Source organism: Pseudorasbora parva, chromosome 6, assembly GCF_024679245.1.
Source record: "Pseudorasbora parva isolate DD20220531a chromosome 6, ASM2467924v1, whole genome shotgun sequence".
NCBI classification, from domain to species: Eukaryota; Metazoa; Chordata; class Actinopteri; order Cypriniformes; family Gobionidae; genus Pseudorasbora; species Pseudorasbora parva.
The window spans coordinates 4,146,646-4,173,482 of NC_090177.1; the positions used below are offsets into that span (position 1 = coordinate 4,146,646).

The 26,837-nt window shown below is 40.1% G+C and overlaps 1 protein-coding gene across 1 annotated transcript; it reads right to left on the reverse strand.

The window, feature by feature from the left end:
* Nucleotides 1-8,744: 8,744 nt before the first annotated feature.
* On the reverse strand, nucleotides 8,745-26,637 carry eno3 (enolase 3, (beta, muscle)). Its single transcript, XM_067445432.1, has 12 exons — nucleotides 26,567-26,637; nucleotides 22,595-22,680; nucleotides 20,479-20,574; nucleotides 19,964-20,022; nucleotides 19,472-19,541; nucleotides 13,342-13,475; nucleotides 13,023-13,245; nucleotides 12,749-12,946; nucleotides 11,885-12,086; nucleotides 9,103-9,211; nucleotides 8,959-9,017; nucleotides 8,745-8,875 (listed from the first exon to the last, which is right to left on the reverse strand). Exons 2-12 carry the CDS (start codon nucleotides 22,677-22,679, stop codon nucleotides 8,809-8,811), a joined length of 1,302 nt encoding a protein of 433 aa, XP_067301533.1. The 5' UTR covers nucleotide 22,680; nucleotides 26,567-26,637; the 3' UTR covers nucleotides 8,745-8,808.
* Nucleotides 26,638-26,837: the final 200 nt, after the last annotated feature.

Here is a 26,837-nt window from a genome sequence, read left to right on the forward strand (position 1 = left end):
GTTTTATTAACGCCTACCCCAACCCTAAACACACCCTTACAGTAATGCAGATACGGTCATTAAATGACGCGATATTGATGTGCGCATGCCCAGTGCCCGTAGTTGTATCCCGTAACTCTTCACCGTGCTGGACGAAGTGTGAGGACATCACCGTTTCAGAAAATATACGGATTCGCTGTACACACGAAAACGGAAGATGATCGTTTTCAGATTTATCCTTTTTGGGACCCGGTTTCAGAAAAATATCAGAAAATATCGCGGACTTAGGCCGTGTGTCCACCAAAGCATTTTTTCACGCTGCTGGCTGGCGTTTTCAATTGTTTTCAATGAGAGCGCCGCGCTTTTAGAACGCCTGGAGCGCACCGAGGCGCTGAGCGCTCAACGTTTTTATCTGGTCGCCGAAAGTTGAAGCATGTTCAACTTTGAGTAAAACGCAGCGCTCATCACTGTCACTCTTCACTCAGCCAATCACAGTGGAGTAGGGGCGGGACTAATAATACACAGACCAACTGCCACATTCTGCGTCGTCATCAGATGACAACAAGCAATAATAACGAAACAAAATTATTTAAAACAAAGAGCCAGAGCAAATACTTTACATTGCATGTAAAAAAACTGAATTACTCCATGTTTTAATAGTGTACATATATTTAATAATAATAATAATAATAATAGATTTTATTTATAATGCACTTTTCATTCCGAAGAATCTCAAAGTGCTAATATATTTGATATATTTTCAAAAAATGAACAAAATGGACAAAACAACAACGAAAAAAAAAAAAAAAAAAAAAAATATATATATATATATATATATATATATATATATATATATATATATATATATATATATATATATATATATATATATATATATATATATATATATTTATATATATTTTTTCCGTTATTGTTTTGTTTTGTTGTTGTTTTGTCCATTTAGTTTATTTTATATATATATATATATTAATTAATATCATAATATCATAATATTTTTATATTTTAACAAAGTTTAGTTCTTCTGGCAGTTTTTTAATACTTAAAGATCAGAATGTATAATACTGTCCAAAATATATGTATAATATTTCACCATTTTTACTGTATTTTCAATCAAATAAACGCAGCCTTGGTGAGCAGAAGAGACGTCTATGAACATTTTTGAGCGGCAATGTGCAGAGCCTATTTTAAGACATTTTCAAATTTCCACTAAATTCACTTCACCGTAACATCAAAAAATTCTCTATTGCAAAAGCAAACGTTTAAACGCACATGCAAAAACACAGAAGAGTGTGTGAAAGCCATCCTCGTCTCTCTCTGACGCAAACATCGGCCACCTGACAACGACAGTCTGACCTCTGACCCCTGGACACTACATCATACTCACGCACGCTAATATATGAGAGAGAGAGAGACACACACACACACACACTGCCCCTGCCCATCACAGGAAACATTCTGCATTTTTACTTTCTCATAAAAACTCCTCCTGTGTGATTTATAAGCCTTTTGAAAAGTGGGGCCATGGGTAATGTCCTCATATTTCACCCTCTCCTGTAATACCTGTGTCATACCCATGGCATTATACACATTTGTGTCCTCATATGTCACAAACACACACACACACACACACACACACACGTTTGTTTCTCGGATGTCGCTCTGAAATGCTTTCGGCCTGATGATCGTCGCCAAGCAACTCTCGTACCGAGACCCAAAACCTCAGCTCTCTGACGTCAGCGGCGTCAGTCCCAGTTTAAAGTGATGGATGAACATCATTCACTCGCGAAAGAGAAGAAGCTACAGATCTTTTCTCATGTACTGTGACGGATATAACTAAACGAAAGGTGTAGGGCGGGACTTGGTTCTGTGCATTGGCTGTTGATTGGATGTTGAGATGTAGGCGTGGCACTCAAAAACTGAGGTAAACTATATTATAATAATAAATATAGCTGCGAGCAGAGTTCAAGCATTTAAAGGCCCACTGAAATCAAAATTGAAGCTTTTTAGCTTTTAGTATGACTGTGTTAGTCTTAAAGTTTATGAGTAAGCTGGTGTGTGTTCCAAAACTATGACAAAATGTGCATTAAGGAGACATAAGCATTCAAAACTTACAGTCTCTCACTGCCGTTAAAACGAATCTCAGATTTTGATGACATCATCGCAGACTTCACCTTCTCATCAACTCTCCTGTCCAATCAAATGCTCTCTAGAATCTAAAGCCCCTACACTATAAATAGACGCTGCGGCTGAAATCGGTCAGTTTTTTAACATATTTACTAATTTCTACAGGGTGAGAGGCACATAGCGCACTATATATCAATCAATCAATCAATCAATCAATAAATCAATCAATCAGCTTTATTTATACAGCGCTTTTACAATGCCGTTTGTTTTAAATCAGCTTCAGTGTTAAACAGAACAATATTGCAACAGAATCTGATTTGGCTGTGCAGTCGTTCTGGAGTAAACAGTGATGTTCAGCTTATTTTAATTTATCATAGAGCGACAATGCTGGCAGATCAGTATTATAGTTTACAGAATTAAATAAGACCTAATTAATTAATTGTATTTGTATATTTATCGATAGCAATATGCAAATATGCGATATTTAGTGTTAGGAATATGCAAATATGCGATATTTAGCGATAGCAATATGTGACTATGCGATATTTAGTGATAGCAATATGCAAATATGCGATATTTAGCGATAGCAATATGTGACTATGCGATATTTAGTGATAGCAATATGCAAATATGCGATATTTAGCGATAGCAATATGTGACTATGCGATATTTAGTGATAGCAATATGCAAATATGCGATATTTAGCGATAGCAATATGCAAATATGCAATATTTAGCGATAGCAATATGCAAATATGCGATATTTAGCGATAGCAATATGTGACTATGCGATATTTAGTGATAGCAATATGCAAATATGCGATATTTAGCGATAGCAATATGCAAATATGCGATATTTAGCGATAGCAATATGCAAATATGCGATATTTAGCGATAGCAATATGCAAATATGCGATATTTAGTGATAGCAATATGCAAATATGCAATATTTAGCGATAGCAATATGTGACTATGCGATATTTAGTGATAGCAATATCCAAATATGCGATATTTAGCGATAGCAATATGCAAATATGCGATATTTAGTGATAGCAATATGCAAATATGCGATATTTAGCGATAGCAATATGTGACTATGCGATATTTAGTGATAGCAATATGCAAATATGCGATATTTAGTGATAGCAATATGCAAATATGCGATATTTAGTGATAGCAATATGCAAATATGCGATATTTAGCGATAGCAATATGTGACTATGCAATATTTAGTGATAGCAATATGCAAATATGCGATATTTAGCGATAGCAATATGTGACTATGCAATATTTAGTGATAGCAATATGCAAATATGCGATATTTAGCGATAGCAATATGTGACTATGCAATATTTAGCGATAGCAATATGCAAATATGCGATATTTAGCGATAGCAATATGCAAATATGCGATATTTAACGATAGCAATATGTGACTATGCAATATTTAGTGATAGCAATATGCAAATATGCGATATTTAGCGATAGCAATATGTGACTATGCAATATTTAGTGATAGCAATATGCAAATATGCAATATTTAGCGATAGCAATATGCAAATATGCGATATTTAGCGATAGCAATATGCAAATATGCAATATTTAGTGATAGCAATATGCAAATATGCGATATTTAGCGATAGCAATATGCAAATATGCGATATTTAGCGATAGCAATATGTGACTATGCAATATTTAGTGATAGTAATATGCAAATATGCGATATTTAGCGATAGCAATATGCAAATATGCGATATTTAGCGATAGCAATATGCAAATATGCGATATTTAGCGATAGCAATATGCAAATATGCGATATTTAGTGATAGCAATATGCAAATATGCAATATTTAGTGATAGCAATATGCAAATATGCGATATTTAGCGATAGCAATATGCAAATATGCGATATTTAGCGATAGCAATATGTGACTATGCAATATTTAGTGATAGTAATATGCAAATATGCGATATTTAACGATAGCAATATGTGACTATGCAATATTTAGTGATACCAATATGCAAATATGCGATATTTAGCGATAGCAATATGCAAATATGCGATATTTAGCGATAGCAATATGCAAATATGCGATATTTAGCGATAGCAATATGTGAATATGCGATATTTAGTGATAGCAATATGCAAATATGCGATATTTACCGATAGCAATATGCAAATATGCAATATTTAACGATAAGGAATATTCCTATCACTAAATATCGCATATTTGCATATTCCTTATCGCTAAATATTGCATATTTGCATATTGCTATCGCTAAATATCGCATATTTGCATATTCCTTATCGCTAAATATTGCATATTTGCATATTCCTATCACTAAATATCGCATATTTGCATATGCAAATATGCAATATTTAGCGATAGCAATATGTGAATATGCGATATTTAGTGATAGGAATATGCAAATATGCGATATTTAGTGATAGCAATATGCAAATATGCAATATTTAGCGATAAGGAATATGCAAATATGCGATATTTAGTGATAGGAATATACAAATATGCGATATTTAGCGATAGCAATATGCAAATATGCGATATTTAGTGATAGCGATATGCAAATATGCGATATTTAGCGATAGCGATATGCAAATATGTGATATTTAGTGATAGCGATATGCAAATATGCGATATTTAGTGATAGCAATATGCAAATATGCGATATTTAGTGATAGAGATATGCAAATATGCGATATTTAGTGATAGAGATATGCAAATATGCGATATTTAGTGATAGAGATATGCAAATATGCGATATTTAGTGATAGGAATATGCAAATATGCGATATTTAGTGATAGAGATATGCAAATATGCGATATTTAGTGATAGGAATATGCAAATATGCAATATTTAGCGATAGCAATGCAAATATGCGATATTTAGCGATAAGGAATATGCAAATATGCGATATTTAGCGATAGCAATATGCAAATATGCGATATTTAGTGATAGGAATATGCAAATATGCGATATTTAGTGATAGCAATATGCAAATATGTGATATTTAGCGATAGCAATATGCAAATATGCGATATTTAATGATAGGAATATGCAAATATGCAATATTTAGTGATAGCAATATGCAAATATGCGATATTTAGTGATAGAGATATGCAAATATGCGATATTTAGCGATAAGGAATATGCAAATATGCGATATTTAGCGATAGCAATATGCAAATATGCGATATTTAGTGATAGGAATATGCAAATATGCGATATTTAGTGATAGGAATATGCAAATATGCGATATTTAGCGATAGCAATATGCAAATATGCGATATTTAGTGATAGCGATATGCAAATATGCGATATTTAGCGATATGCAAATATGTGATATTTAGTGATAGCGATATGCAAATATGCGATATTTAGTGATAGCGATATGCAAATATGCGATATTTAGTGATAGGAATATGCAAATATGCGATATTTAGCGATAGCAATATGCAAATATGCAATATTTAGCGATAAGGAATATGCAAATATGCGATATTTAGTGATAGCGATATGCAAATATGCGATATTTAGCGATAGCGATATGCAAATATGTGATATTTAGTGATAGCGATATGCAAATATGCAATATTTAGCGATAAGGAATATGCAAATATGCGATATTTAGTGATAAGGAATATGCAAATATGCAATATTTAGCGATAAGGAATATGCAAATATGCAATATTTAGCGATAGCATTATGCGAAAGCAATGCAAATATGCATTTTTTTGCGATAGGAAACGATTCAGTGTAAATATGCAGACCCACTTTATATTAGGTGGGCTTAACTACTATTAACTAACATTGTAATTAATTATTTGATACAATGCACTTATTGTAATTACCGTACACTTTTGGCACTTCGCTTACACCTAACTCTACCCTTAAACTCACACACACACCACCACACCTGTCCCTATGGGCGAGGCTATACATCCTCACATAGACTCATAATAATAATACTTTTAATTTGTACCTCTGCTCTTCCTACTTGTAAAATAAACAACTTAACAAGTAGGAAACATACAATGTTATCAGTTTGCACTGCATAAGTTATGAATTATATATAGATTAATCCGTATTAAAGGTACTGAAGTTATTTACTCAAGAGCAGAGCAAATTTAGCGAGCAATTACTTTTGTTCTTTACATTGTCTTTATAAGTGGTTACTGTCACTTTAAAAGATCTTCCGCTGTAGCACATGATATGGATGTGAGATGCTGAAGTCTTTTAGTTTTTTTCCTCCGGTATTATTATTTTTTAATAACGCAGGTTGAAATATGGGACATTTACAGGAAAATACTAAAACATGAGGATGGCGGGAAAGAAAGGTAAAATACGGGACTTTCCCGGCCAAAACGGGATACTTGACATGTATGCTGACGCGATTGACAGGCGACTCCCTCAGACTCTATGCTGACACGTCCCAGTCCTTCGTTAAAATAGCAATTTTAAATATAAAATATCTTAAACTGTGTGTGAAGATGAACGGAGGTCTTACGGGTGTGGAGCGACATTAGGGGGAGGAGTTAATGACAGACGTTTCATTTGTGGGTCAACTAACCTTTTAAGGCCACCAAATATAAAGTGGGGCCAAATATGCTTTCATTTGAGGCGAATGAAGTCTGGTTTCATGTTAGTTTCACGCACCGCAGCACGTACACACACCAACAGCTCTGGTCTAAAGTTAGACTACAGACACGAGATGCAGATCATATGCGCGAGTCGGTGCAGACAACTAAACATATCGACCCATTTTAATCCTGTACAGAATGCTGCATTTTAAAGCGATATGGAGGAGATTATGATGATACACGGTTAGAGGAAACTGGCTTTACCAAACAGAAAGGCTCTAGTAGTCAACCTGACACCTAAACAAAACGCTATTGGCCGTTTCAAAAAAGGGGAGGAGCTGCTAACAGCTGGAGCCGTTTCAGGGGAAATCACGTCAACACACTGAATAATGCGGCGCGTTTCAAGGCACCCAAAAATGAAATGTCTGTCATTAACTCCTCCCCCTAATGTCGCTCCACACCCGTAAGACCTCCGTTCATCTTCACACACAGTTTAAGATATTTTACATTTAGTCCGAGAGCGTATGCAAGTGTATGCACACTATACTGTCCATGTCCAGAAAGGGAATAAAAACATCATCACAGTAGTCCATATGAGACATCAGTGGGTTAATTAGAGTCTCTTGAAGCATCAGAAATACATTTGGGTCCAAAAATAACAAAAACTACGACTTTATTCAGCATTGGCTTCTCTTCCGGGTTTGTGTTCAATCCTCAAATAAAGATTCAAATGGTTATGAATCAGCGAATCGATCAATGATTTGAATCGCCAGTGTCACGTGATTTCAGCAGTTTGACACGCGATCCGAATCAATTCACTGATTCATAACCGTTTGAATCTTTATTTGAGGATTGAACACAAACACGGAAGAGCGAACCCTTTAAAAGAGAACTTAATATTTGCGTGCCGAGACGTTTGTGTGCTTTCGGATGAGTGCACAGAGACGGCTCTTCATCATAGCGAGTTCTCATTCGCGTCTTCTGGCTCTACACGCGGGTAATGACGGAGAAACGACTGCTCGTATTCGGACATACGGCAGCACTCGCGTGCACTGAACAGTTTACAAAAAGGTGAAATGTTAGCTATGTTTATGGTGCCAGCTACACTGCAAAACACTTTTTTTGTAAGCATATTGGGTAATTGTGAGTTTTATTTCTGATGACGCAGTGAAGCCAAATTGATTTATTACATTTATGTGGTTCAGATGCAATATTTTTAGTTTCTATTTATTAAACCAACTTCCTTCATTGTATCAACACAAATTTTTAATTTCAATAAAATCTTACTTTTAAGGTTACTTTAAGTTAAAACAACAATATTTTTTTAACAGCGTAAATAAACCTCAAAATCAGCTGATGTTAGTTTCCATCCCTGGCGTGCGCGCGTCCCCGAGCCGATCTCAGACTGAGCACCTCGTGTGTTTTTTTTTTTTTAAATACTTACAGGGATAAAAAAAAAAATATTCATGAATACTTTTTGGAGTCAAACTCTTTTGACAGAGCTTGAACAAAATGTAATGCCTCATAAAATCGTGATTAAGACTTTAATAGCTTTTAAGGATCGTAATTTTCCCAAAATGATTTGATCAACTTTTAAGACCTCGCACTCTCAAAGTCTTGATTTTGTGTTTCTGGCTCTACTAGAGCAGGTTTTCCCGCTTGAATGTTGATCATTTCCTCATATTCTCCATTGTTGCGGCTCCTCTCTTCCCAGTCTGTCAGTAACTCTGTTTAGTTCCGGTCTCTGTGAAGCCCCGCCTTCTGAAAGCACACTGTGCTGTGATTGGACAGCTGGAGCCATGTGTTGTGATTGGTGTTTGGGAAATGTCCCGCCCCTCACCATAACCGCCAATTTCAACACACGACTAACTCAACCAGGCCCCGCCCCTTTATATCTGCATATTTATTTAAATGAGGAATATTGTGATGTTTTGTTCCTGGAAGAAATTCAAGACTACAATGGCGGTGTTTCAGGAGCTCAAACACTGAGCCATCATGTGAATGAATGCACAGACACGCCATTTCTTTCACTCTTTTTCCTTTACTTCTCATTTCCAAAAAAGTACATTTGTGATGGTGGACGCTTTAGACTTTTGGGTGGCGGTAGTCTTTGCCCGCAAACTTGGCCTTGTCGCCGAGCTCTTCCTCGATCCTGTTGAACACACACACAGATGAGTGTTTGGCACACACAGATTGTCCTTTAACCTGATTGGTGAAGCGCATGTGATCACTGACCTCATCAGCTGGTTGTACTTTGCCAAACGCTCTGATCTGCAGGGGGCGCCGGTCTTAATCTGATCACAGGAGAAGTGTTAGTGTGGCAGAACATTCAACAACGAATTATTTCGCTGTGTGTGTGTGTGTGTGTGTGTGTGTTACCTGTCCTGTGCAGAGCCCAACCACCAGGTCAGCGATGAAAGTGTCCTCGGTCTCACCGGAGCGGTGGCTCACCATTACACCCCAACCGTTAGACTGAGCCAGTTTACAACTACACACACAAACACACACTTTATTTCAGGAATTTTGCAGTGAATTGAACCAAATTAAGACACTGAATTCCGTAAAACCCTCAGCACAATCAAAATAGAATTCCTTTCATAAATTTAACTTTTCGGCATCGACATTTATTAAACAGAATAAACAACAATTTTAGAACGCCTTTACAACAAACTTTTTTTAATATTTGACGCGTTTATTGAACCGAGTAAATACTGAACAGAACTTAAGGTTTCATAAATCGATGAATTTTGCAACACCGACGAAGTTGAACAGATTCAAATTACTGAACTGAATCAACACGGAAGCTAATAAAATCAGCACTGAACTGAACACAGAACCGAATCAATACTGAACTGAATCAAATCAGCATGGAACCGAATCAATACTGAACTGAATCAAATCAGCCCAACACTGGACCAAAATAAATCAAGGCTGAACAGAATAAACATGGAACTGAATCAAAACGGAACCAAATTAGATCAACATGGAACCGAATCAAATCAGCACGGAACTGAATCAGATAAGCATGAAACAAACACAGAGGCTAATCAAATCAACATGGAACCAAATCAAATCAGCACGGTACTGAATTAACACAGAACTGAATCAATACCGAACCAAATCAAATCAGCACAGAACCGAATCAAATCAGCACGGAACTGAAACACAGAAGCGAATAAAATCAGCACTGAACCGAATCAAATCAGCACGGAACTGAATCAACACGGAACCGAATCTTATCGGCACTGAAAAAAAACACTGAACCGAATCAAATTAATTTCATAATTGATGAATTTTGCAGCACTGACACCATTATTAAACTAAATTAATTTGAATAAAACTTTACATGCATCTTCTGAATAGCTGCTTTTAAATCTGAAAGTGAAATGTTGCCAAATTCAATTATAAAACGAGTTATTTTCCAGTTTATTACCCTGAAGCTAGGGCTGGGCGATATGATGAAATATATCGTCTGGACGATAGAAAATGTCTATCGTTTTATATTAGGCTCTATCGCTTACGCCACGATAAGGCGTTTATGGCAGAATTTTACGTCAAGATGCACCTCACGCCACGGCATGCCCATGCACGCTGCAATACAAACACACATGGAGGAAGACGGTAGTAGACGCGGTTCAGACCAGGGTAATTCTCAGAGTAATTATGCCAGACCAAAACACACTTCAGACACAGACGCTGCAACGGGCTTTTACGCGGGGCACACCATAAAGCCATATATTGAAATATTTTAATGGCAGGTGTAGGGATGGCGAAAACTAAACATTTTCTTGACCGACCACCGAGCCTCATTAGCCGGTTGAAACCGGTTAACCGATTAGTTAAAAATATGCTGCGCTATTTGAAATAACAGCCGCGAGCCGCGCTCCCTCTCGCTCTCTCTCACACACACACACGCTGCCGCCTCCCTTCCACTCACGTCACTTTTTTTAAATCCCCCACAGCGCGAAACACGAGTCCCGCAAACGCGCCGCAGAGGAGCTTGTTTGTAATCAGAGGACAATGGCTCCTTAGTTTCGAAATGGTTTGGTCAAGGTGATCGCGTTGAAAATAAAGGCATTTTTCCAGCGTTAGAAGCTCATTTGAAACATTGCCACAGCTCATTTAAGAAAATGACCGCTCCGAAGAGACGCCGCTTTAGTTCGAGTTAGAGCTAACAATAATAAAGATGATGATCAACACCTTATGTGTTACCGCTGAAATGTAGATGTAATATATTTCCAAATGTAAGGCCATCTTATGCGGAATGCACGCTTCATACTGTCGTCTGCCCCGGCTCTAACCTCGAGTGTTTACTTTTGGCAAACCTTGTGAGCGCGCAAACCCAAACGCTGTGACCTCGCGGCAAATGTTTTTATTGGTTTATTAAGTACAAACAGGCGAGTTATGAAAAATTGAGTGCGAGGGATATGTTCACTTCACACAAAAAGATTTTGGAATGAGACGGCAAACTGTAGTAGCGTTTAGTCCACTGTCTGTAATAGCCTAATTTAGAGATCTCTTTTTTATTTTATTTTAACCGACGACTTTGATCGGTTAAGGTTGATACGGTCAACCATCGGTCAAACGGTCATCGGTTAACATCCCTAGGCAGGTGTTAACTTTACCAACAGTCTTGCTTGAAAAAAAGGTTCTAAATAAAATAAAAATGTAGTCCATACTACCTTTATTTGTTTTGTATATCATTTCAAACTGCATTTCCACATTGCAATTTTGTATAGACTATTCATAAACTGAATTAACAGAAAAATTGCTATATCGTTATGTATATCGTTATCGGGATATCAAATGAGCTATATCGGGATATGAAATTTTGGCCATATCGCCCAGCCCTACCTGAAGCTACTTTGAAACAGTCTGTATTGTATAAAATAAAGGGGATTTGATTTAAGGGCGCACTCGTGCAGCTCTGCAAGGAGACCCTACTGGGCCCTGTGGTGTAGCTCTGCGAGGAGGCCCTAATGAGCCCTATGGTGCAACTCTGCGGTGAGGCCCTAATGGGCCCTATGGTGCAGCTCTGCGGTGAGGCCCTAATGGGCCCGGTGGCGCAGCTTTACGAAAAGGCCCTATAGTGCAGCTCTGTGAGGAGGCTCTAATGGGCCCTGTGGTGCAGCTCTGCGAGGAGGCATTGCTCTATACTCACGCCTGGATGGACTCGGTGACAGAGCCGATCTGGTTGACTTTCAGCAGGAGGCAGTTGCAGGCCTTCTTCTCGCACGCCTGCTGGATGCGTTTGGGGTTCGTCACGGTCAGATCGTCTCCCACCACCTGGATGTCCACGGATCCGGTAAACTTGGTCCAGTTCTCCCAGTCATCCTGGTCGAATGGATCCTCAATAGACTGGACTGCAGAAAAACCCCCAGACCAGAGACACATAAGTGGTTTAGAAAGAGAGAAGGAGTGCGAGTATGTGATGGAGTGTGTGAGACTATACTTGTGGGGACGTGTGAATGTGAGGCAGTGTGTGAGACTATACTTGTGGGGACGTATGCAAATATGTGAGGCAGTGTGTGACACTATACTTGTGGGGATGTGGGCAAGTATGTTAGAGAATGTGTGTGTCTATACTTGTGGGGACATATGCGAATGTGCGAGACACTATACTTGTGGGGATGTGAGAGTGTGTGCACCCGCACGTCTATACTTTTGGGGACGTGAGGGAGTGTGTGAAAGAAAACGAGCGCGCGTGGGACTATACTTGTGAGGATGCGAGAGTATGAGAGGCATATATATATACTTTTATACTTTTGTGGACGTGAGTGAGCGTGTGTGAGGGAAAGAGAAAACGTGTGTGCTTGTGTTTGTGACATATGAAGACATAAAGGTGTATAATGACACAGGTATTACAGGAGAGGTCGAAATATGAGGACATTACCCATGTCCCCACTTTTCAAAAGGCTTATAAATCACACAGGAGGAGTTTTTATGAGAAAGTAAAAATGCAGAATGTTTCCTGTGATGGGTAGGTTTAGGGGCAGTGCATGTGTGTGTGTGTGTGTGTGTTTACCTGGGTAGTTCTTGATGAAGCTCTTGTACAGATCTCCCAGCTGCTCTCCAGAGATGTGGCGCTTCGGGTCGTCAGGTGATTTGAAGTCCAGATCATATTTCCCGCTCCTGAAGAACTCTGAGGCTGCGACATCCATGCCGATGATGATCTTATCCGGATAGCCGGCCTTCTCGATGGCAGACTTCAACAGCTCAAGAGCTACACACACACACACACACACATTAGAGGACGTCTAAACCGTGCAGTGTGAGGAGCTAACCGTGACCTCTCCTACCCTCGTTGTTCTCCAGGATGTTGGGAGCGAAGCCGCCCTCGTCCCCCACATTAGTGGCGTCTTTGCCGTATTTGGCTTTGATGACGTTCTTCAGGTTGTGGTAAACCTCCGCGCCGATCCTCATGGCCTCGTGGAAGGTTTTGGCGCCCACCGGCAGGATCATGAACTCCTGCATGGCCAGTTTGTTGCCGGCGTGAGAGCCTCCGTTGATGACGTTGAACGCCTGAAATGAGAGGAGAGAGGGATGAAGGGAGGAGAGAGGGATGGGGGGGGGGGGGGGGGGGTGAGCGGGAGAGAGAGGGATGAGCAGCACACGTACAGGTACGGGCAGGATGACGTCTTTATTTCCGGCGAGGTCAGCGATGTGTCGGTACAGCGGGACTCCCTTCTCTGCGGCGCCGGCCTTACACACCGCCAGACTCACACCCAGGATCGCATTAGCACCGAACTTAGCTGCGCGAGAGAACCGTAATGACAAGTGAGTGAGTGAGTGAGTGAGTGAGTGAGTATGTTATACTGTATTGTAATATTTTCTTTATTATTACCATCAATTATTATTATTTATGTTATTCTCTTTGGCAATATTGTATTTTTACATTCATGCCAATAAAGCAATCTTGAACTGAAAATTGAATTGAGAGAGAGAGAGAGAGAGAGAGTGTGAGAGGACAGTAATGACAAGTGTGAGTGTGTGTGTGTGTGTGTGTGTGTGTGTGTGTGTGAGAGAGAGAGAGAGGACAGTAATGTCGTGTGTGTGAGTGAGTGTGTGTGTGAGTGAGAGTGAGAGAGTGTGAGAGGACAGTAATGACGTGTGTGTGTGCGTGTGTGTGTGTGTGAGAGAGAGAGTGAGAGGACAGTAATGACGTGTGTGTGTGTGTGTGTGTGAGAGTGTGTGAGAGGACAGTAATGACAAGAGTGAGTGTGTGTGTGTGTGAGAGAGAGTGTGAGAGAGGACAGTAATGACGTGTGTGTGTGTGTGTGTGAGAGTGTGAGAGGACAGTAATGACAAGAGTGAGTGTGTGTGTGTGAGAGAGAGAGAGAGAGAGAGAGAGAGAGAGAGAGAGGACAGTAATGACGTGTGTGTGTGTGTGTGTGTGTGTGTGTGTGTGAGAGAGAGTGTGAGAGGACAGTAATGACAAGAGTGAGTGTGTGTGTGAGAGAGAGAGTGAGAGAGGACAGTAATGACGTGTGTGTGTGTGTGTGTGAGAGTGTGTGAGAGGACAGTAATGACAAGAGTGAGTGAGTGAGTTTGTGTGTGTGAGAGAGAGTGAGAGAGGACAGTAATGACGTGTGAGAGAGGACAGTAATGACGCGTGTGTGTGTGTGTGAGAGAGAGAGAGTGAGAGAGGACAGTAATGACGTGTGTGAGAGGACAGTAATGACGTGTGAGAGAGGACAGTAATGACGCGTGTGTGTGTGTGTGTGTGTGTGTGTGTGAGAGAGAGTGAGAGAGGACAGTAATTATTATACCTTTATTTAACCAGAAAAGACTCATTGAGATTAAAAATCTCTTTTCCGAGAGTGTCCTGGCCAAGAGAGGCAGCAGCACATTTAACAAGGTTTCAGACATAAAAACATATAACATATGACATCAACATATAACAATTTGTACAAGTAATAAATAATTATAAAGTCATAAGAAATCAGAATTTCACATATTATCGCAAACGATAAACAACGGCAATGATCTTCCGTCATAATTGGGTCAATCATAACATCTACAGCCAGTATGTGTAGCTTCCATGTTTTTTAAAAGTAATTTAAAAGTAACCAATGAAACCGGCTCCTTAAGATTCAGCACATTTTGCAGCTGATTCCAAGTGCAGGGTGCCGCATACTTAAAAGCCCCTTTTCCCAATTCTGTCCGGACTTGAGGGACAGATAATAAAAATAAGTCCTCAGAACGAAGACAATATCTTCCTGTACCTTTCTTTTTGATGTAAGATTGGAGGTATGGGGGAAGCAGACCAAGAATTGCCTTGTAGATAAAAATGTACCAATGATTAAGTCTACGGGTGGACAATGCAGACCAACCAACCCGATCATACAAAGAACAGTGATGAGTAAGTGCTCTAAAGTTTGTGATAAACCTAAGAGCTCCATGATAAACAGAATCCAACAGTTTCAAGCTTGTGATGGAAGCATTCATGTATAGAACATCGCCATAGTCCAGCACTGACAAGAAAGTGGCAGCAACAAGCCTCCTTTTTGACTCAAAGGAAAAACATGACTTGTTTCTAAAATAAAAACCCAATTTCAGCTTTAGTTTTTTTACCAACTGTTGAATATGAGGTTTAAAAGAGAGTGAATCATCAATTAGGATACCAAGATACTTGAATTTAGAGACAGACTCAATCTCGGAGCCCTGAGAAGTAGTGATGGGTAAAAGGTTCTGTGACTTTGATTTTGCATTTGAGAACAACATAAGTTTTGTTTTGTCGTTATTCAAAACAAGCTTTAAATCGAATAAGGTACGTTGTACAGTATCAAAAGCAAGTTGAAGGCGACAAAGAGCTTGGTTTGGAGTTGATGCAGAGCAGTATATCACAGTATCATCGGCATAGAAATGAAAATTTGCGTTGGAGACATTTTGATCCAGATTGTTGATATATAAAATAAATAAAAGTGGTCCCAGCACTGACCCCTGGGGCACACCCTTGGTTATACTAAGAGGGCTGGAGGTTAAACCATCTACCTGTACACACTGGGATCTACCAGATAGATAGTTTTCAAACCAGCAAACAGTTTTTCCTGACAACCCGACACTGAGGAGTCTTTGTTTTAATATTGCATGATCCACAGTATCAAAAGCCTTCGATAGGTCAATGAAAAGAGCTGCACAATGTTGTTTTTTATCTAAACAGTCAATAAAATCATTTACTACTTTTAGGGCTGCTGTAGTTGTGCTGTGTTTTTGACGAAAACCTGATTGAAAATTAGACAGAATATTGTTAATAGTTAGAAACTCTTTCAATTGTTCGTTTACCAGAGTTTCCATAACCTTGGCCAGAACAGACAGTTTCGAGATGGGTCTGTAGTTATTTAAATCAGTCGGATTGCCTCCTTTTAACAGAGGAAGTACAAATGCAGATTTCCATATAAGTGGAATTTCATTCGTGTCCAGAGAAAGATTAAAAAGATAAGTCAAAGGCGGTGCAATAAAATCAGATGCTAACTGTAGAAAATAAGGCTCCAAGTTATCAGGACCAGGCGATTTTCTAATGTCTAAAAGTGTGAGTGCTCTATGTACTTCCGAAACTGAAAATGGCTTAAAACTAAAAGAATGACTGACTCCAGAATGACCATGAGAATTTCCTTTAGGATGATTCTGATGTGAAATGTTGAGTGAATCAAATAATGAACCAGAGGCAATGAAATGCTCATTGAAACAGCCAAGCATCTCAGCCTTATCGGATAATTTATGTGAGTCCTTAATAATACATGGTGGCAGCTCAATGCCTGTTTTGTTTCCAGCTAAGGATTTGATCGTCTTCCAGAATTTTAAGGGGTTATTTAAATTATTCGAAGTATCTATAAGAAAGTGGTCAGCTTTGGCCTTTCTGATAGCCACGGTGCATAAATTGCGCAGTCTCCTGAAGAGCAGCCAATCAGAGTCCAAGCTTGTTTTCCTGGCTTTTGCCCAGGCCTTATCACGCTCATGAAGAGAGTTGGCTAAATCTACAGTGAACCATGCATTGTTTCGGCCTTTTACTCTAAATTTCCTGAGTGGAGCATGATTGTCAACAATTTCTTTAAAACCATCATGAAAAAATTTCCAAGCATTATCAACATCTGCAATAAGATAAATTTTATCCCAATCAAAATAAAACAGGTCATATAAAAACCCTTGTATTGAAAAATGTTTTATGTCGCGCTTAATAATGACACGTGGTTTATTTTTGGGAATTTTTGTGTTTCTGACCGTGGCAACAACACAGTGGTCACTAATGTCGTTTGCAAAAACAGAAGCTGCAGAGTATTTGTGAGGAACGTTGGTTAGGATAAGATCAATTAAAGATGATTTATCTGGACATTTCAGGTTCGGTCTAGTGGGACTGTCAACGAGCTGAAAGAGATTTAGCGAGTTACAGTAAGCTTTAAAATCATCAGATACTGGATGTAACCAGTTCCAATTTAGATCTCCAATAACTACTATTTCGTTCTGATTTAGTCCTGATAAAAGCTGCATTAAAGAAGGCAAAGCATCCCTGACGGCTGATGGTGTCCTATAGCAACCAACTACAGTAATGTGGAGATTACTGGAGACCTCAAGATCAAGAGCTAAAAATTCGAATTGCTTACTCACTGATTTAGAGAGAAGCATATTTACACGAAACTTATTTTTAATATATACTGCAACACCCCCACCCCTCCTTGGACGATCAGTTCTATATACATGGTAACCATTAATACTGATATCCTCATTCAAAACAGATTTGCTTAGCCAAGTTTCTGATAAAACAATTACATCAGCTTCAGTAGAGTGTGCCCAAATACGAATCATATCTATCTTTGCAATCAAACTTCGAACGTTCAAGTGAATAAAACCAAGGCCAACCCTGGATTTAAAATCAACAGGGGTATTGAAACATATAGCAGAGTCTGGGCCTGGATTGGGTTGCACATTTCCTGAAATCAACAGCAACAGAACGATTAAACACCTCAGCTTAAGTGATTTAAATGATTGAATAGAGGATTCATTCTTTGAAATTATTTTTAGTACAAAGCTACGAAGGCAGCTTTCAGAAATAGTAAAATTGTCTTGTAAAACCATAACACTGATCAGACGGGCCAAGTCCACAGTGTCAGAGGAGAAGAACAGAGGCAGGTGCATTGATTTAATGTCTGACGCACAAACAGATGTGCACGTCCCCCAGCGTATTGAGACTGTATTTAAAAGACCTGCACGGGAGTAGTTGGTCCGGTGCGGGCTTCCATACATTCCACTCAAGGTTAGTAAACACATTACAAAAAAGGGCAGCGCCATTGCACGTTCCGTTTCTAGCCGATGCGCTAGTAATCCAGTCCAGATTTTCCGAAACTCCTAAGACAGATGACGTTACATCACGTCACATATAAACAGGAAACCAAGCCCAATGAAGCAATGCTGTGAAAGAAGTGACCAAAAATCAGGACCCGCCGGATTTTAAAACGAAGAGAAACAAGACACAAAGACAAGAAAAAAGCACTTCCCTTTCTCATGAGAAGTTTGGACACTTAAGATTCAATGCCGTGTTGGCGATTTGGCTCCGTTGAGCAGGATCCAAATTCCGCACTAACAGAGCTGTCCGGGTCATCCGAAACGTCAGGAGAGTTTCACTTCAATTAAATCCAAGTTCGATGTGTGATGGACTAGTTCTCGAAGCAAGTCCAATATTTCAGAGACAGCACCGTCAAGGGACAATAACATTAATGACAATCACACAGACAGAGACAGGAATGTAGACAGTGGTGGACATGCTGCCATCTTGGGTGATGTTGATGTGATGGGTGAAAAAAAAAAAAAATGACGTGTGAGAGAGGACAGTAATGACGCGTGTGTGTGTGTGTGTGTGTGTGTGTGTGTGAGAGAGAGTGAGAGAGGACAGTAATGACGTGTGTGAGAGGACAGTAATGACGCGTGTGTGTGTGTGTGTGAGAGAGAGTGAGAGAGGACAGTAATGACGCGTGTGAGAGGACAGTAATGACGCGTGTGTGTGTGTGTGTGTGTGTGTGTGTGTGTGTGTGAGAGAGAGTGAGAGAGGACAGTAATGACGCGTGTGAGAGGACAGTAATGACGCGCGTGTGTGTGTGTGTGTGTGTGTGTGTGTGTGTGTGTGTGTGTGTGTGTGTGTGTGTGTGTGTGTGAGTGTGTGTGAGGACAGTAATGACGTGTGTGTGTGAGTGTGTGAGAGGACAGTAATGACGTGTGAGTGTGTGAGAGGACAGTAATGACGTGTGTGTGTGTGAGAGCGTGTGAGAGGACAGTAATGACGTGTGTGTGTGTGTGTGTGTGTGTGTGTGTGTGTGTGTGTGTGTGTGTGAGAGAGAGTGTGAGGACTGTAATGATGAGAGAGAGAGAGAGAAAATAAATGTGTGTCTGACTGAGTGTGTGTAAATGTGTGTCTGTCCGAGTGCGTGTCTGTCCGAGTGTGTATAAGTGTGTGTCTGTCTGAGTGTGTAAATGTGTGTCTGTCCGAGTGTGTATAAGTGTGTGTCTGAGTGTGTAAATGTGTGTCTGTCCGAGTGTGTATAAGTGTGTGTCTGTCAGAGTGTGTGTGTGAGCATAAATGTGTCTGAGTGTATAAATGAGTTTGTCTGTCGGAGTTTGTGTGTGTATAAATGTGCGTGTGCGCGAGTATAAATGCGTTTCCAAATTGGTGCGTGTGCATACGTGTGTGTGTGTAAGAATAAATGTATGTGCCTATGTGCAAAAGCGTGTCAGAGTGTGTGTGTGTGTGTGTACGTACATTTGTTCTCGGTTCCATCGAGCTCCAGCATGAACTTGTCGATTTTCTCCTGCTCAACGACGCTGAACTTCTGTTAGACACACGGGGAACAGTCAGTGTGTAGCTTTGGTATAGAAATATTTTATATAAAAATCAATTTTACCTGAAGTCATAGTAAAAAATAATAATTCACATTTGTGGGGATTTCAGATCATTACTGTAAACGTACATTTCTTAACTTGGTCAAGCACTAAAACAATAACATTTGACGTGTCCGGTAAATCAGGTCATGAATATGATGGCCAGTAGATGGCAGAGGTTACCCATCATAATATTTATGATGGGCTCAAATAAATATCATATATCACATTTTCCACATTTTAAATACAAATGTACATTAAATATGAAGTTTAAGTTCTCAGGTTTTTAATCCACAATAAGATAAAATGTTTATTTATAGAAATATGAAGCCAAAACCCTCAGGTCCACGAGAGACTGAACCCATAATCTCACCTTCTCAATCAGTTTGGGAGCGATCTCCTTGTTCACGTGGTCCACGGCCTTCTGGGTACCTTAAACACACACACACACACAGATGATGTCTTTGTGTGTAATGAGGTGTGTGTGTGTGCATGTTTTTGTGACATATGAGGACACAAATGTGTATAATGCCATGGGTATGACACAGGTATTACAGGAGAGGGTGAAATATGAGGACATTACCCATGTCCCCAATTTTCAAAAGGCTTATAAATCATACAGGAGGAGTTTTTATGAGAAAGTAAAAATGCAGAATGTTTCCTGTGATGGGCAGGTTTAGGGGCTGTATGTGTGTGTGTGTGTGTGTGTGTGTGTGTGTGTGTGATGGGTAGGTTTAGCGGCAGTGTGTGTGTGTGTGTGTGTGATGGGTAGGTTTAAGGGTAGGGGCAGCGTAAGGGGATATAAAATACGATTTGTACAGTATAAAAACCATTACGCCTGTGGAATGTCCCCACATTTCACAAAAACAAGTGCGAGCGAGTGTGTACCTTTGCCCAGGTAGCGTGTTTTGTCTCCATCTCGGAGCTCCAGAGCCTCATGAACTCCAGTGGACGCTCCGCTGGGAACAGCCGCCCGGAAACGACCTGAAACCGCCAAAAATGCACATCAAATTACAAATGGGAACATTTCCTCGAGAAGAGAAGCGAAAAAGCTCTAAGTGTCGACCGAGCGACCTGCCCGTCTATTCAGAAAAGGCTGCTCGGTGGTTGCTAAGGTGTTCTGTTGTTGCTAGGGCTTTGCCAGATTCATTCAGTCACTGCAGGATTATATTTAACTATAGGTGTGTTTACACGACCCTGAAAACATGTGTTCGTCTGTGCGAGTGAATGCATAAGTGCGTGTGTGTGCGTCTGTGCGAGTGAATACATAAGGGTGTGTGTGTGTGTGTGCGTCTGTGCGAGTGAATGCATAAGGGTGTGTGTGTGTGTTGGTGCGCATAAGTGTGTGCGTCTGTGCGAGTGAATGCATAAGTGTGTGTTTGTGTCGGTGCGCATAAGTGTATGTGCCGGTGCGAGTGAATGCATAAGTGTGTGTGTGTGTGTGTCGGTGCAAGTGAATGCATAAGTGTGTGTGTGTGTGTGTCGGTGCGAGTGAATGCATAAGTGTGTGTGTGTGTGTGTGTGTCGGTGCGAGTGAATGCATAAGTGTGTGTGTGTGTGTGTGTGTGTGTGTGTGTCGGTGCGAGTGAATGCATAAGTGTGTGTGTGTGTGTGTGTGTCGGTGCGAGTGAATGCATAAGTGTGTGTGTGTGTCGGTGCGAGTGAATGCATAAGTGTGTGTGTGTGTGTGTGTGTCGGTGCGAGTGAATGCATAAGTGTGTGTGTGTGTTGGTGCGCATAAGTGTGTGCGTCTGTGCGAGTGAATGCATAAGTGTGTGTGTGTGTCGGTGCGAGTGAATGCATAAGTGTGTGTGTGTGTGTGTGTGTGTGTGTGTGTGTGTGTGTGTGTGTGTGTGTGTCGGTGCGAGTGAATGCATAAGTGTGTGTGTGTGTTGGTGCGCATAAGTGTGTGCGTCTGTGCGAGTGAATGCATAAGTGTGTGTGTGTGTGTGTGTGTGTGTGTCGGTGCGAGTGAATGCATAAGTGTGTGTGTGTGTTGGTGCGCATAAGTGTGTGCGTCTGTGCGAGTGAATGCATAAGTGTGTGTGTGTGTGTGTGTGTGTGTCGGTGCGAGTGAATGCATAAGTGTGTGTGTGTGTGTGTGTCGGTGCGAGTGAATGCATTAGTGTGTGTGTGTGTGTGTGTGTCGGTGCGAGTGAATGCATTAGTGTGTGTGTGTGTGTGTGTCGGTGCGAGTGAATGCATAAGTGTGTGTGTGTGTTGGTGCGCATAAGTGTGTGCGTCTGTGCGAGTGAATGCATAAGTGTGTGTGTGTGTGTGTCGGTGCGAGTGAATGCATAAGTGTGTGTGTGTGTGTCGGTGCGAGTGAATGCATAAGTGTGTGTGTGTGTTGGTGCGCATAAGTGTGTGCGTCTGTGCGAGTGAATGCATAAGTGTGTGTTTGTGTCGGTGCGCATAAGTGTATGTGTCGGTGCGAGTGAATGCATAAGTGTGTGTGTGTGTGTGTGTTGGTGCGAGTGAATGCATAAGTGTGTGTGTTGGTGCGAGTGAATGCATAAGTGTGTGTGTGTGTGTCGGTGCGAGTGAATGCATAAGTGTGTGTGTGTGTGTGTTGGTGCGAGTGAATGCATAAGTGTGTGTGTGTGTGTTGGTGCGAGTGAATGCATAAGTGTGTGTGTGTGTGTTGGTGCGAGTGAATGCATAAGTGTGTGTGTGTGTGTTGGTGCGAGTGAATGCATAAGTGTGTGTGTGTGTGTGTGTGTTGGTGCGAGTGAATGCATAAGTGTGTGTGTGTGTGTTGGTGCGAGTGAATGCATAAGTGTGTGTGTGTGTGTGTGTGTGTGTTGGTGCACACTAAAATGCAAAAGACATCGTTACTTGAAACAAAACCAACATTAACTGAAATAATTTTCTCAAGTTAGTTTAACTTTATGTACTAAAATAAAGATATCGCAAAGACAACTATTAAAAGTGACAAAACAAAATGAAAAAAGAAATATAATGAAACCATAATATCTCAATGATAGTACAGTAACAGTTTAACCTTTAGTGGTGTAAAGATCGACTTCAACAGTGGGATTGCCTCTGGAGTCGAGGATTTCACGAGCGTGGATCTTACTGATGGACATCCTGAGAGAGAAAGAAAGAAAGAAAGAAAGAAAAAGAGAGAGAGAGAGGGGAAGGAAGAGAGGCGAAAAGAGCAAACACACAAACCAGGATTAAACATTATTAACCCTTCAAAGCAGCGCGGACACGACTGCAGAAAATGAAGTGCACTTAAAGGGATAGTTCACCCAAAAATGCTAATTCTGTCATTCACTCGCCCTCATGTTGATCCAGACCTGTAGGAGTTTTTCTCCCGCTGAACACTAGTGATGGGCAGACCGAGGCTTCGTGAAGCACTGAAACAGTTGAAGCAAATGTGCCGAAGCTTCGAAACAACACCCGACACCCGTCTCTATGACGCCATCTAGTGGACACTTGCGTGTATTTATCTGAAATAACCTTGACAGTGATCTACTACTAGCAAAACAAAACAAAAAACACGTTTTTAACATCTGTCTGACAACTACTTGGCTTTGTAACCTGTAGCCTCCTCATTGTAAATAACGTTAGTTTTTTTGTTTTTTGTCATGAAAAATTAAGATTATTAAAAAAATAAAATGTGTCAGTTGTTACATAACATTTTTATTCAAAAATATGAATTGCTCTGCTGGTGAAGGGTTTAGTCAACTTGTGTGTGTGTGTATTTATATTCCAGCCTTTGAAAAAATTCTCACAAGACGGGACACTTGTTGCTGGCATGCACAATTTTTTTTTTTTGCAAGTACATACAAATGAGGGAAAATTACTGAAAATTACGTTAATGGATCATGCATTCAGGGCCAATAAAATACACACTACACACATCTCACTTTATGTGGTGTTTCCAAATGGAAACGCTCCCACACCAGATGTAGTGTCTATGTCCTCCATATCTAGACTATCTATATATATCACTTAAGAATATCTTCCATATCTATGTATTCTATATTATATATCTATAAGTCTAACGTAGCCTATATGAATGTGTCACTAGCCTTTATCTATCCTAACTATCTGTCGCTGTCTATACCTATCAGTCAATATATCTCATTTAAATCTAGCCTAAATATAACTAACCAACGTGCACTACAAATCTCACTTATATCACAAAATGTATCTTCTCAAAACCCATGAGGTGAAGATGGATTAACTTTTAAACTGTGGGGAATGAGGTTCATTCAGATGTGTGACTGTGTGGTTTGTTCCCGCCCCTTTTAATCAAAGCAGTTTCGAAAGGCGCACCTGATGAAACTTCGGTGCTTCGTTTAGCGGCAGTCACGTGACATGGGTGTGTCGAATCACAGCTCGGAGCAGCGTTTCGAAACATCTGCGCTTCGGGATCTCGACACAGTGTCGAAACGTCAGGTTCGCATCAGCCATCCCTACTGAACACAAAAGATGATATTTGGAAGAATGTTTGTAACAAAACGGATGGAGCAACTATTCACTACCATAGTATTTTTCCCTACTATAGTAGTCAATATTTGCTCCATCTGTTTAGTTACAAACATTCTTCCAAATATCATCTTTTGTGTTCAGCGGGAGAAAGAAACTCCTACAGGTCTGGATCAACATGAGGGCGAGTGAATGACAGAATTAGCATTTTTGGGTGAATTATCCCTTTAATTAGCTAGCTTAGCTAACTCTGGCACAACATGTGTTGTGTATGGTCCCTGTTAAATAAATAAATAAACTAAACTAAACTTTGAAAAACAACACTACGTGATCTCAGGTCAAAATCATTGCGCGACTAAACGAACAGGAAATGCTATATTTAATGTTTAGAACATGTACTTTCGATATTTAATCCAACTATTATTTGTAAAGTTTGCCACACATTTTAAATCACTTAAAGGGATACTTCACCTCTTTCATATTAAATTGTTAGTCCCTTAACTAAAACGAGTTGACACACACCTCTCTCGTCTCAGTGTGTGTGCGCTTAATCTCTGACGTGCGGTGACGATCTGATAGCATTTAGCTTAGCCCACTAAGCCCAGTTCATTCACTATGGTGCCAAATAGAGATCAAGTTAGAAGCCACCAAACACCTCCACGGTTTCCCTATTTAAATACAGTTACACCAATAGCTGAACGATCAAGTATGATGACAAAATAAAATGTGGAGCTTTTCTAAGCGGATTAAAAAGGAGAACTATAATGAGCGGAATAGCACTTCTGAGAATACTTCGACTCGGCGCAGTAAATGCTATCAGATCGTCACCGCGCGTCAGAGAGATTAAGAGCACACACACTGAGACGAGAGAGGTGTGTGTCAACTCGGCTTAGTTAAGGGACTAACAGTTTAATATGAAAAGCGGTGAAGTATCCCTTTTAGTATAATTTTTGCAGTAATACTTGCAATAACTCCCAGTTGTGCGTGTGTGCATGTAACATTTTCGGTGCTTATTTTTTCAGATTGCATATCCATCATTTATTCAGAAAAGCATTTGCAAGTAAAACAAAAACTAAATCGGTCAAACGAGTTTAAAGACATGCACAAACCTTTACTGTACACACACACACACATCAGCTGTCTGATATAGTCTGAGGTTTCGCTGCTATTAATAGAGCGGCTACAGCAGAAGACAGAAAAGACCTCAGGAGAATGTGTGTGTGTGTGTGTGTGTCAAATCTTTGTCATACTTTGACTCTATATGACCTTTACAAAGCCCCAACGAACCCTGACCTTTGTACACAACACTCTGGCCTTTGCATTGGAGCAATGACACTGTATTTGACTGTAAGACCCACACACACACTATAGAAGACATTAGGCTGATTTGATTGAAATAAATTAAATTAATCTACAACTCTATGCATATTTTTTGCAGCTTTGTGTTAAAAAGATAAATGTAAACAATGCAAGTGTAATATTTCTGTGACTGACAGCCGCAGATGAACTATGAAAGCGCGCATCTCCCATATAAATTGTGACTTAATTCAAGACAACTCGCAATTTTTTCCTCAGAACTGTAACTAAACACATATGCGTATAATAAAAATATATAATAAGTCAGAATCAGAGGTAAAAAGTCCCAATTACTTTATTCTATTACACAGCAGACAATCGATGGACAGATAATGGGTCTTATGGGTTAACTTTTTTAGTTTTTGACCTGATTTTATCATTCAGAGATTGTGAATGAAATGTTTCAATTTGTAAACCAGGTGTCGGTTCCAATCAAAAAAATGATAATTTCTATGAAAATCTCTGACATTTAATCACCAATCACAGCACTGCATTTTATCGAGCGCGCGGAGCTGCCCACGAACGTGTGGCACGTGATCAAACAAATCCAACGGTCTAATAGGCACGTGCACACAATCGGTTATTAAATAACTCACTTATGACGCAATAACCAGGGAGTCCGAGCGGACTTTACCCCGAGTTTATTGTTTTATTTTTAAGCGAATCAAATATTGTATCATGTATTGTCGTTTGTTGGTCGTGATGTTAAATCGTCCATGTAAAACGCGTTTCATGACTTCAAACGTAACGCTTCTCACCCAAAACGCCACCGGAAGCGTGAAGGTCATTTGATTTAACGTTACCTCAGAATGTTCGTTGGGGCTTAAATCTGCTCCGGTTTGACAAACTTGGTCTCCACAGAGCACAATATATATCCTAACAGCAAACTTATTCACTCATCCAGCTCTCTGGCGGTGTTGTTTAATATTAAAAACGCTACTGATCCCGGATCAGAAATCGCGTTATGTACCTACAGCCCACAAACGAGAGTTCGGTCTCTAGAGCTGATCTCAGGTCAGCTGCTCTAGTCAGGAAGCAGACGCAGAACAAACTTCAACGCACTTAAGCAGATCCCGCGATTAACACGCCCGTTTAATACCGCGAAACAAAGTATAAGCAAAACTCACATAAAACACACACCGTTCCGGTGAAATACGTGCGGTTTTCCGTTATTACCTACCTGAGAGCGAGTCGGTGTCGGTCTCTGCGTTTGACAGAGTGCGAGTGCGCGCTCCGGTAACAGCAGCGCAATTTATAGACGGTCTCTCAAACAACGTCCCCGTATATGGGAACATCCTTAGGGAGCGTCTAAAAACACCAAACATTTACAGAGTTCGCGAATGTTCACAGACACGCCCACAGAGCGGATGTTTTATATTACAACAAAGTCACCAAATAGAAATGTAATCAATCATTTTGATCGCGAAAGACAGAGTAGGCACTTTTATTTT